This window comes from Lampris incognitus, chromosome 12, assembly GCF_029633865.1.
Source record: "Lampris incognitus isolate fLamInc1 chromosome 12, fLamInc1.hap2, whole genome shotgun sequence".
NCBI lineage: Eukaryota > Metazoa > Chordata > Actinopteri > Lampriformes > Lampridae > Lampris > Lampris incognitus.
The window spans coordinates 14165729-14179085 of NC_079222.1; the positions used below are offsets into that span (position 1 = coordinate 14165729).

General features: G+C 40.8%; 1 protein-coding gene across 1 annotated transcript in view; it reads left to right on the top strand.

Annotated features, from left to right (window-relative positions):
* rimbp2a (RIMS binding protein 2a) overlaps nt 1-13357 on the top strand; it is a 122302-nt gene that overhangs the window by 21024 nt on the left and 87921 nt on the right. Inside the window, exon 3 of the mRNA XM_056290956.1 lies at nt 4933-5076. Coding sequence (XP_056146931.1) covers nt 4933-5076 — 144 coding nt within the window. The remainder of the gene's footprint in view (nt 1-4932; nt 5077-13357) is intronic.

Here is a 13357-nt window from a genome sequence, read left to right on the forward strand (position 1 = left end):
TGTCTTTCTTTTTCCATCTCTCTCGCCGGTACTGACTGGTGGGTGGTTGTATCCATCTTAATCGATATGGTGCAGTTGATTGAAACGGCTATTTATGTCTTGTTGTTACATAATACGCATCATATCGTGGAGTGGACTCAACACAAACCCATTCTATAATGTAAATATTCATATTTACAGTCACATTTCCAGGATTTACCTAACATTCATCTAGACTGACTTGTTATATGGTTAACTGCAGGAATCAAGTCTATGAAATTTAAGGCAGAGGGCAGTTTCTCTAATCAACAGGCACCCCGGAGACCAGTATTAATTAATGTGTCCATAATTTCTGAGCATTTCAATTAGTTGTTCTCTGGCACACCTTTCCCAGTACCTGCACTTAAATGACACTGCAGCCAAGTGAGACAGCGGCACACGATGCTTCTTATACAGTTATTTGGATCGTTATTAAAGGAAAATTCCAGTTTTTTTTTCAACCCGGGTCTTATTTTTGTAGTATATTTCATCATTCCTATCAAATGTTAGTATTTGATGTCCCTGCCTCATTGTCGCAGGTTTTGAAGACGAGCCCAGCGGGAACTCTACTTCCAAACCGCTTCAGTAGGGTGAGCTGACTCACCGATGTAGCCTACACACAGTTTGTGTGCACGCAGAATAGGTTAAAGTATGGTAGCTCATTTCACATTGTGGAGTTCCTGTATTTGATGATAAGGATGATGATGATGATGATGGTGATGGTTATTATTATTGATTAGGGCGACATGGTGGCGCAGTGGTTAGTGCGGTTGCCTCGCAGCAAGAAGGTCCTGGGTTCGAGCCCCAGGGTAGTCCAACCTTGGTGGGTCGCCCTGGGTCGTCCTCTGTGTGGAGTTTGCATGTTCTCCCCATGTCTGCGTGGGTTTCCTCCCGGTGCTCTGGTTCCTCCCACAGTCCAAAGACATGTAGTTCAGGTGAATCGGCCATACTAAATTGTCCTTAGGTGTGTGTGTGTGTGTGTGAGTGTGTGTGTGTGTGTGTGTGTGTGTGTGTGTGTGTGTGTGTGTGTGTGTGTGTGTGTGTGTGTGTTTGAGGCAAAAAATCCGTATGCGTATTTGCATCGGCCCTGTGATGGCCTGGCGGCCTGTCCAGGGTGTCTCCCCGCCTGCCGCCCAATGACTGCTGAGATAGACTCCAGTATCCCCGCCACCCTGAGAGCAGGATAAACAGTTTGGATAATGGATGGAAGAATATTCTGTTTCTAATGTCTTATTCTATTTCCTTCCTTTGCAGCTATAAATTTGTTGGCTGGGTATGTGTGTTGGCTTGTCCACAGTATTGGCTGGCAAGACTGTCTGTTTACTTGGAAGGTCCACCACCATATTAACTAGTAGGATTATCTCTGTCTGTCTGCTTGGCAGATGTAATACATTAGCAGGTTGATCTGACTGTCTTTCTGTTTGGCAAGCCCACCATACTGATTGGTGTTGTATGTGTGTCTGTCTACCTAGCAGGCGTCTGTCCTCAACCTGTGGCTTTTGGTTTGTGTGGAGTAGAGTGCCCTTTGGCAATCTCATGGTCTGGTTGTATATGATTGTGTAAGTTTATATGGCAACATGCTAATATTCTTTGTGCTTTGAAACATGGTAATTGATGTATTAGATTAAAAGAACGGATTATGATTTAGCTGATCAGGCAAAGGTAGGATATTGTGAACACACCAACAAGCAATTTTGAAGGTCAAGCGCCTCGAAGTTCAGGGATTCAGTAGAATTTAACACAGAGAGGGAAATTAAGCTTCCAGAAATTATGTGTTCATACAACTTCGAGGAGCGAGTGCATTTCAATCTGTGGGGTAAAATTTGGAGCAGTCTGAGCGTGGAACTTAAACAAAGTACAAACATTTCGCAGATCAAAAAGAAGTACAAAGGTCTGATTATCAAGAGGTATAGGGACAAGGAAGAGTTGTGTTAACTGTTAAAGTTTTACTGATCTCCAAACATTCCTAATTAAAAAAAAAAATCTTAATTTTTCTCTCTATGACACTGAGTGGATGTTTGGGTGAGATCTGTTTATTCTGGGTACATGACAGTAGGATGTGTTTTTCTCTCTTTTTCTCCTTCTCTTGTGTTTGATGTTTTCTTTTTTTCTCTCTTATTGTACACAGTAGTTGGGTTTGTATTGTGCAGCACAACTTGCATTGAATTAAGGGTAATAAGGGTAAGTCATCTGCATAGTTTTGTGCATTGTATATTGTGACTGCAGTGCAGTGAGTGGCACTACCTACTTTAATTGAAGTTGTGTGCGTTAATATTATTAGTTAAATCATATTCTGTTCTACACAAAGACAGTCTGTAAATGGGCAACTATATAAATATGCTGTACAATAAGTCATGATTGGTGCTCTGTGCCGTAGAGACCAGGGAGGTGATGCTGGACTTCAGACACATGTTCCCGTGTCACTGTGGATGAGTTTAATGTGGTGATTGCAAGGTCCTATAAGTACTTAGTTTAGAGCATGTAAACGAAACGCTAGACTAGACCATAAACATTGAAGCCATGCATGAGAACAGCATATATTTATGTATTTTATGTGTCTTTACGTTTTAGAGAAAATCTTCCTCTGTCCCACTTGCATCACCCTCATCCCCTAACAAACAAGACTAGGTTACAACCTAGTGCATGGCTGCACCGGGACTATATTTATTAAACAGCTGAGCTGTTTATTGCGCAACTACTTTTTAAAAAAGTGGCTGTTTTGACATCGGCTCTGTGAACAGCTGATGACGTAGTAGAAAACTACTCATGCTGATTCATTTTGAAAGAGGAATGGCCGACGGGGAAACTCCAACTCGGCCGTCCGACCAATGGTGAAACTCCATCACTCAGGCACTCACTCATGGACATGTGTAGGGCTGCCCTTGGTCCGACCCATTTGTACACAAATGGAAACACACACACACATACACACACATACACACACACACACGTGTGTGCGAGACTCCCTAAGGAGAGGAAATATTCAAATCGACCCATGAGAGACATGCCCGTTGGAGGGTGACTAATTTCAAAAAGCAGGGGCAGAGTGTACATTCGCTCTCCCTTGGATCAGCCTCCCTCTACCTTGGCCAAACAGTAATCTAATAATCCAGCAGTAGCACTGTTAATTCACCCTAATATACCTAAAAATGTTGGATGGGCTCTGTAAATATAGCAACATTGACAGTGGAAGAGTTTTTTTTCTTTTCTCTTTCCTCCCTAAACAAGTTATCTGCTGTCAGAATTAATGATAAATGAACCGTGTACCTGTTTGCTAGCCCTGCACCTTTTATAATAGCAAAAGCATAAAATGATGAAGATTGTGAGTGTAAGCCAAGTGTTTTGGGGGTCATCATCATCATCATCATCATCATAGGTCATCAAACAATGACAAAAACAACAACAGCAATCATGTTATTTTGAATATAAAAATCTTGGGAGTGGGGGTACTGTGAGTCATTTACTTTTGTTTCGGTGAGTACAATTCAGCAACCCTGCTGATATTTAGTAGTCACATAATGAAGCTGACATATTACAGTCACCCTTTTACAGTTTTTCTTGGTTGCTTTGGCTCATTTTTTGAAACAGTCTTAACTTTCTCTATTTTTTTTTGCGCCCTACCTCTTCCTCTATTATCCCTTCCCCTGGTACCACCACCACCACATGCATTCTTCTTATTCCTCTTCCACAACCATGTAGCTGCTATTCAGGGTTGTGATGTGTTCTCCATCTTCAAAAATGGCAGTGATTGGCCTGTGGGCAAGCTCCATATATATACTTCCAAACTTGATTTGTTGATTGTTAAGATTGTGCTTCTTAGTTCATCACTATGTATATACTATATATATTCTACTTTATTTTTCATAGCAGTGAGCAAGCACTGTAGGTACCCAAGAGGGGGAGGTTTGGGGATCCGTTGTCCTGACTAACATTATTTCAGGTTTAACAGTCCTTGCGGGTCATTTTTTTTCTGTTTAGATAGTTGAAATCATGTTTTAAAGGTCTTTCTACCCTGTCATTTTTTTGTTTTTTGGTGATGGTGGTGGTTGAGGGGGACACTACTGCCAACAAAACATACTTTACCGGGGCTCAAGACCTGTTATAATTGCAGCTAAAGTGTGATGGTTTGCTCTTCTCTTTTCCTTGTGAGAGAACAATGTGGATGGACACTAACTGAATACAACTCTGGAAAGCAAGACAGAATGAAGAGTCATTTCTTTGTGTCATCACTTTGTTTTCACCCCACCTGACTTTTTGATATAAATCATATCAACTCAAGGGTGTCCAGGTGGCGTAGCAGTCTATTCTGTCGCCTACCAACACGGGGATCGCTGGTTCAAATCCCCGTGTTACCTCCGGCTTGGTCAGGCATCCCTACAGACACAATTGGCTGTGTCTGCAGGTGGGGAGACGGATGCAGGTATGTGTCCTGGTCGCTGCACTAGCGTGATCCTCCCACGCGCTACGTCCCCCTGGTGAACCTCCTCACTGTCAGGTGAAAAGAAGCAGCTGGTGACTCCACATGTATGGGAGGAGGCATGTGGTAGTCTGCAGTCCTCCCCGGATCAGAAGAGGGGGTGGAGCAGCGACAAGGTCGACTCGGAAGAGTGGGGTAGTTGGCCAAGTACAGTTGGGGAGAAAAATGGGGAAAAAAAAAATTTAAAAAAATCATATCTACTCAGGCACACAGAAAACAAAAGGGATGATGATACTGTATAAAGTATTTAACAGAAATAAACCTGTTGAAACGAGAAGAGAATGGGAGACAAAGAGAGACCGAGATCCTCTACAAGTTAAGATCAACAGCTAGGTTTTTGGGTTCCCTTTGGAAATTCAAACTAATTCACCGTAGTCTGGTTTTGCTATGGAATATTAGTAATTTTGATTTTTGTCCTTTTCTATTTTCACATACAGCCAAGGCATGAGGTTTCATCCCAGCAAGCTATAGGCCACTCCGTCTTCTATTTGAACCGTTTTCGACTGCTGGAGGACAGAAACCGAGCACTGAAACTTGAGCTCGCCACCCTTCGCCAAGAGAAACAACAAAATAGGATTTTGGTGAGAATGCCTTTGTGTCTTTGCGTACACTTTTGTGTTGATATTTCTCTCTCCATCCTCTCGCCAGCCGTATTTCTCTCTGACTTGCACCAACCAACTCTCTGCTCCACCCTCTACTGTTCACCCATTCAACCTCTGAAAGCATTGGCGTCCACTCAGTAGCAGTGATGGGGGATCACCAGTATCATCCGCATCATATCAGTGGTTTTGATCCCAGTTTCCAAATTAATTGATAACTAATAAATCTACCTGCAGGCGATGAGAACATGTGTAATTTTACTCTAATCACGACCTTTATCATTCAAAGTCAACGACAAATGAAAGCAAGACCAACAAATTCAGATAGGACGGTTGTGAATACACAGCACATCTGCTGACATCTGCCCTTTTCCTACACCTTCAGTAGATATCATCTGCTGCAATTGCTTTATAGGTTGTTGAGAAGTGTGACTGCAAGCCAAGTCTTTTAGAGGACAGAGCCTCAAACATGCTCCTGTGTTTCTGAATACAGAACTGTGGGGAATGGGGTGCCTGTGAGTCGTTTACTTTGGTCAAATAAGTACAATCAAACATCCCTTACTTATATTTACTAGTCGTATTAGATCACAAGAAAGCCAACACTTTACACATACACAGGGCGGCGCAGTGGCGCAGTGGTTAGCGCTGTCGCCTCACAGCAAGAAGGTCCTGGGATCGAACCCCGGTGTTGTCCAACCTTGGGGGTCATCCCAGGTCATCCTCTGTGTGGAGTTTACATGTTCTCCCCGTGTCTGCGGTGGGTTTTCTCCGGGTGCTCCGGTTTCCCCCACCATCAAAAAAAGACATGCATGTTAGGGTTAATACTCCTGTCTGTGCCCCTGACCGAGGCAAGGCAAGATGAACTGTAGTTGGTCCCCGGGTGCTGCACGGCGGCTGCCCACTGCTCCTAGCTACACAGCTAGGATGGGTTAAATGCAGAGCATAATTTCCCCACTTGGATCAAAAAAACAAAAAAAAATCCACTTTAATATTTTTCATCATACCTTTATAATAATATTTTTAATAATTTTTTAATATTTACATAATATTTTTCATTATAAATGCTTTTAGCCAGAACAGCTTCCACCGATAGAACGAGGGAGTTTTCTAGTCTTCCTGGTGCATGGCCCATTCTTAAATGGCATAGCTGTGTATGGGAGGGTGGCTTGAATGGCCATTTGCACATTCCCTGAGCCTGTTTTGACACTGTGGGTTGCACAGACATGTGACCATGTGTGATGTGATTAGATCGGAGGGTGTCTGCATGCGCTACTGTGTGTGTGTGTGTGTGTGTGTGTGTGTGTGTGTGTATGTTGGTGTGTGTGTGTGTGTGTGTGTATATATATATATATATATATATATATATATATATATATCCATCCATCCATCCATCCATCCATCCATTGTCTTAACTGCTTATCCTGCTAGTATGTGTGTGTGTGTGTGTGTGTGTGTGTGTGTGTGTGTGTGTGTGTGTGTGTGTGTGTGTGTGTGTGTGTGTGTGTGCTTACATATCTGCGTGCCTTGCATTTATGTTTTTATCAGAATTGAAGTTATCCTCAGGAGGCTCCCTCAGGTGGTCCTGGGTGGCAAGGCGCAAGAGCCGTTGTCTTGGCAACAAGTCGAGTGCAGACAGAGTGGCAAGGGGGACTGACAAGGCATAATTGCTGCTTTTGTTGTAAGCCTCACTGTCTCCAAATCAGTGTTAGTATGATGGAGCAAAGCTTGGACACCTATGACAGTTTTCACTCACCTTTTCCTTGGCAGCATTTTAATCTGATGTGGCTCTTTGTCAGAACCAAATGATATGGCTTGATTTGAATCTTTTTTTTTTTAAATAAAAATAAAAATAGTATGCTAAAATAGTATGTTAAAATAGTATGGCTTGACTAAACTGGAAAAACAACAACAACAACAACAACATAATTTTAGGTCTGCAATAAATGCAATAAAGAGTATAGTGATCTTCCCCACAAAGTCATGTGAAAATTGCACTGCATTATGGACAAAAGCAATTGAAAGTTTTGACAGACAGCATCTATATAATCATGTGACTCTCCTCTGAGAGGAAAAACTGAGTCTTACACAACGGACTGCTAAAGTTTAATGTTGTGACAGCCAAACCTAGTTAATCTTGAAGAAACAGCCCTGCCTTTGTGTTTGTTGGTAAAGTCTATGCAGCATTCCTTAAACCTTGCTCGATATTTGATCAAAACGATGAATCGAATTACTGCATTCTGAGCTCAGAGTGCTTGGTAACACCTGAAGTGAGTGAACCAAACTAAATCCACAACTATCTCCTTATTTTGAATGAGAAATAATTGGAGAAGAGGCCTACGACTGAATTTGGTTATGGATCTAATTTGGAAATTTATGGAGACGTAACAGGCCCAGTGGAGATAAACAAAATACCATTACATTATTAAAAAATGTTTACAATATTTAAAAAAGAAATGACAACAGTTCTATTCCATAATCATACCAAAGAGTAGAGGTGTATGCTTATGTTACTATTATCCTGATTTAGCTTGGTTAGCTAGCTAATTTTGCCAAATCAGTATGCGGATTGACAAGACCATACCGGATCGGTCGAGGCCCGGGTTAACAATGACGGCCGTTGGTGCTGTGCCCTCACAGGGTACCGATGGAAACTGTAAAATCCACTGTGGCGACCCTTGAAAAACAATCTTAACCCTAACCGTAACCCGAAAGAAGACGATTCTGTTTTAGCAAGTATTAGCTTGAACTTACCAATGTCTGTCATCTTCTGCTTCAAAACATAGGACATTGGTATTGTTGTTCAGGTCATAAAAAACAAAAACAAAAAAAAACAACATATAATTAAATTTGTCATGCATTATATGCAATAATGTGAATCCTATTCTAATGTAATGCTCACATAATATTTACCCGTCAGTTTTACTCTGATGATGCTCTGCCATCCTTGAAGCAAGATATTTTCTAATCAGATGCTTAAGCATGAACCCTGCGCTGCTAAGAAAACCACATTAGTCTGGCAAAGGTGTGCATATTACTGCATAATTAGTCTTTTCTTCTTTACCCATTTCAGACTTTAGTGTTTTTCCTCCCTCTTTCATAGAGTGGGATTTTTTTTAACCTCATAATTGATGCAGGCATTATTCATTTTCAGAGAACAGTTAAAAACTTAGAGAACGAAGGCTTGAATATTTACGGAGAAATTATCAATAGCAGTGTTATTTCTTTTTTATGGGCATTTTCGGTGCTGTTCAATCATAATTTCAGCCCCAGCAGTAAAATTAATATTTCCACACAGTTTATTCAAATTGGATAGCTTTTTGATAAGGCCACAATAACAATCTTTCATGTTAATGGCTGAAAGGGATTCAGCATAGCATTAAATGTGCAATCAAATGGTTTGTTAGGTCAGAGTTCTATAATAGTTTACACGAAACAGATAAAACTATGTAAAAAATGATGTGTGGCAAAGGAAGTAAGATACTGATCCTAGTTTAATTTCTATCCTGTGAGCAGTTTTATAACTCAGTAGGGTTAAATGCAGCATTTTTATTCATGCTGCATCAAGACAATTGCAATGTGCACACACTGTTCCCAATTAGACCTTTAATGTCTCTATGCAAACCTTAGATTAAGACCTGGCTTATGCTCTCTAAAAGAAAGACAGTGTGACGTTTGAGAGCATTCATTCTCTGTTTGATTTCCTAATTTGGTGGTTAGTTAGTTAGTTACTTACTTAGTTATTTAGTTTTTATAATTGGTAAGACATAGTGTCTCATTGTCAAGGATAACACAATAAAAAAGAAAAAAAAAGAAAGCTCTTTGCATTCTTGTCTTCAGTAGTGAGCAAATTACAGGGATGACAAGACAAAGTATATTCAGACAAGATCCACCAACTGTGGCAAGAGTTTCAGACTCTGGCAAGGCAGGTTCCCGTTATGGCAACTTCGTTGAGGCCAGACGTAGCGCTATCATCAGCCTCTTCAAAACAGGTGGTCCTTATAGAGTTGACAGTTCCCTGGGAGGACCGGATGGAAGAGCGGAAATGGTCCAACTACCAGGAGCTGATGGATGTAGAGGCTTTGCTGGCTGCTCAATGTGCAAAGTCTACACTCTGCTTGGCATCACTGGGGCTGCAAAAAGGAAAGCCATCAAGTATTCCATGGAGGCTGCAGAGAGAGCCACCAGGGGGCTTTGGATCAGAAGGTGTGATCTGTGGGCCAATGCTGCTGGAACACAAGCCAGGGCCTGATCAACCCTGGCTGGCTCACCTGAGTGAGGGTGTATGATGTTGAAAGACCTGAAACATCCTAGGACCTCAGGAAACATCACTGATGATGAAGAAGTCTTGAATTAGGGTACATGAACAGCATTTTGGCAGCAAATTACTCTTTTTGGTGCTGTTAGAAAGCGATACCGGTTGACTTCTGTTGTTCTGAAGAAGGCTGCTATGGAGTTGTGCTCCCTGTGTGTTTTGTGGCCAAAGACTGGCACAAGAGTGATAAAGTAGATAATGATACAATTTTCATTTTTGTGTGAACTGTTCCAGTAAAGATTGGCTGATTTTTTTTAAACACACTGATCAATTTTGCATTCAACTTTTTATTCAAAAGGTTTTTACTTAAGTCATTACAGCAATTATTTCGTAGCAACAACAACAACAACAACTAATAATAATAGTAATAATAATAATATTAATAACGACGATGATGGTGATGATGATGATTATGATACAAAAAACACTATTGAAAAAAACTATTTAGGACATTACACTACTGGATGGCAATGGTTCTTCTTTGCCTGTGGAATGGCATCTCACTACCCTTAGTAGGCCATGAACCCCTGACTGTTGAACTTGAATATGTGGCGTACAGTGATACAGTGGCAAATAAAAAGGTGTGTAAACTATGGTATTCGGTCAGTGAGTATCACTGGGAAACGAACTACCAATGTGGGCAATTTTTTTTTGAGAAAAGCATTAAGTTATGTATTTTCCCACTGAAATACACTATTTAGTTTTAGTTATTTATTATGTTTTCACATATTGAAAATTTAAAATACAACATGTACAACACTTATTGTTTGAGCACAGGTATAAGTTAAAAAAAATCAATTCTTAAATGTGGTGAAAGAGCCAAAAAACTCAGACAGTTTGTCTCGCAGCTTCCCTGAAGTACCATACAGAAAACACTTCTTAAGCATATAGCTGTTTAAAATGCAGTAGGGGGAAATTAAATCAACAAAAAAATCAACAAAAGAGATTGAAGGGATGGCTTAGTCTGTGAGTTGACTTGTTGGATATTTCTTACATATTTTCCAGAACTAACATCAGTTTTTTTTTTGTTTTTTGTTTTTTTTTTTTTTTTTTTTGTTATTTATTGAGTTTTTTTTTTTGGCATTTTCCACCTTTATTGGATAGCGATAGTCAAGAGAGACAGGAAAGGCTGGGGAGAGAGAGGGGATGACATGCAGCAAAGGGCCCGGGCCGGATTCGAACCCAGGCTGCTGCGGTAAAGACTCAGCTTTATGTAATGCGCGCTCTTTCAGGTGAGCGACTGGGACACCCCCAACTAAGATCAGTTTGTTACAATTTATTTTGATGTATATGATGAATTTATGTAAGGATGGTTTATATCAGCCCTAAGAAAGGTGGGAAAACTATAGTCTGAAGATAAAAAGGTAGGCAAACAGTGTTTGGGTACATTTACCCTACACTACACCGCTGTTTACACAGAGAAAGCTGAATTTTACGAGGGCAGCAATTGGTTAGATTTCCAGATGTGCCACAGTTTGGATTTGACCCCTTTCTCTAATGCTATATTGTTCATTCCAACTTAAACTGAGATGATATACCCAAAGAAAAAAGACCAACACCTCTCCTCAAACAATAGCTAGAGAAAGGAAATATATATGACAATCTTAGAAGAGGCTGCCTCTCAACCGACTGTGATGGACATTTGTGGATCAAAGAAGGCTGAATCAGTTCATCTGGATACAATGTTTATTGACAGATACCTTTCGTCACACAATTAAGTGACATCTTCAGTCTAAACTGACTGCAGGCATCCCCACCCCTTATAAACAATACAATACAATACAGTGCCTAACGCCTGAAACCGATGACCAGTTTCATATGCAAATATGGGTGTGACTACTAACTAGAGTTTCAAAGGCCAGGTGTACTATTCACAGAGAATTAGGGAATGTTGCAATCACAGCATTGTAAGATGGCGACAGATGTATAACGACCGAAACCAATGGCCAGTTTCATGTGGAAATATGGGTGTGACCATTAACTAGGGTTTCGATGGCCATGTGTACTGTTCACAGAGGATTGGGGAATAGTTGCAATCACAGCATTGCAAGATGGCGATATATGTACTCTTAGCCCCCCCCCCCAACACCTCAGTTCAGGGATGGTCGTTCCCTCTTCATATCTTTGATTCCCCGTTCAAGTCAGCGTTCCTTCCTATCAAGGATGTGCACATCCTCATCCCTGAAAGAGTGGCCACTAGCCTGTAGATGGGTGTTGACTTCGGAGACATTTGTGGATGTTTGTTGGATTAGAGGGAACCCCAAGTTCATGAATGCAAAGCAATGAAGGCATGTTTGGCCTTCAATGCATATTATCTGTTTAAAGGGCTACGGCCGTCCCCCTGGAAACCATCCCTATAGAAACATATGAGCACCACTGGCAACTGACCTCTTCCTCGTTATAGCACAGGGTGTGACAATGCAAAGATGAATAACCAGTCATTAATAAAACCTAATTGCAATGTTTTGTTATAGGTTCTTATTATCTCCACTCATTCCCCCTTGATCAAAGTTGTGGACAAAAAAAAATTCACAGAGTTGATAACCATCTATTGTGTTGCATGACAATTCAATTGAAACAGCACTACCACTACCCCCAGGAGATTCTGGGAATTCACATTGTTTTGGCTCATAAGGTGGCCTCCTCAAATGATATTAGACAGGGTGTGTTTGGGCTGTGGTCTCTATCCTTTCTATAATTGAATTTGGTTCAGACGGTGTTCTTTCAGACGGCTCAAGTTGTCTCCGTAACTCCATTATCCCTTTGCCAAGCCCAGCCATGCTCCATCCCTCATTTATGAACGTAAACCGTTGAAAGCTGGAAGCACCATACCTATGTTTTTCTAATGAGAAAATGTGGGGAGAAGAGAAAACAATGCACAAAATCTTCACTTTACACTCTTGTATTGTTGTAATGTGGCCTATAGCCAAAATCCTTCTATGCTATACAATACCTGGGTTAGCCCATGAGTCATGTGCACCTTACAGTCATCTAGTTTACCTTACCAATGTTCACCCTATCGACGGATATCCTTTCTTTATCCTACACTATTATTTCTTCTCACAGAAATGTCTGCTCTTCTACCTATTTGCCCTTCTTCCCCTTTTCATCCTTGTCTTTGCCCTTACCTATTCATCTTTCTGCATCCTCCTTTCTTCTCTCCTATTTTTTATCCTGGCGTCCTTAGTGCCCATACCCTGCCCATCTCCAGCCAGCAGGGTTGAGTAAGGTCGCTGGGCTGTGCTGGACAGCCTTTGCTTCCCCTGCAATAATCCAAACAGATTTGATGTATATCAGGGTAGGCCAAGCCAACCCATAATGAAATCACAGACGTTTTCCGAGCCCTTTTTTTTCCAGACACACAAGTAATTGAGAACCTGGTTTTGAGATGATTTATGTTTTCTTCCTGCCAATGAGTGGATCATGTGGAAGCTTTTCCTTGGGCTCTGCCACAAATAGTTTATTCAAGCCTAACAAACTGAAAAGTGCCTTTTTTCTCTGTAATAGAAAACGGTTGGATTCATTCATCAAATCTTTTATTGAATAAAATGGTTTCATGAAGAACCCGGATTGGACGAGGATTAAAAAGAAATGGACTAAAACAATTACAAGAATCCCATGAAGGGGTGGAAAATGCTTTTGAAATAAACATCAAGGGCTTGTCAGTACACTTGAAGCATTAAATGCAAATGGGTTGTTTATTGTTTTAGAATAGACAATAGTCATGGCGTGTTAAACAGAAGATTGTGATCATTGGATTCGGGTTGGTAAACAAGAAGAGAGGGAATTAGACAGAGAGAGAAAGAGTGAGAGAGGAGTAAGAAAAGCATTTCAATGCCTTTGATCCAGAACATAAACATGGTTTATCGTGTACATGTACACTGTTAGACTTTGCCGTAATTTCTACCGTTACTTACCGCGAAATGCCCAATAAAATACCATAAAATTGTT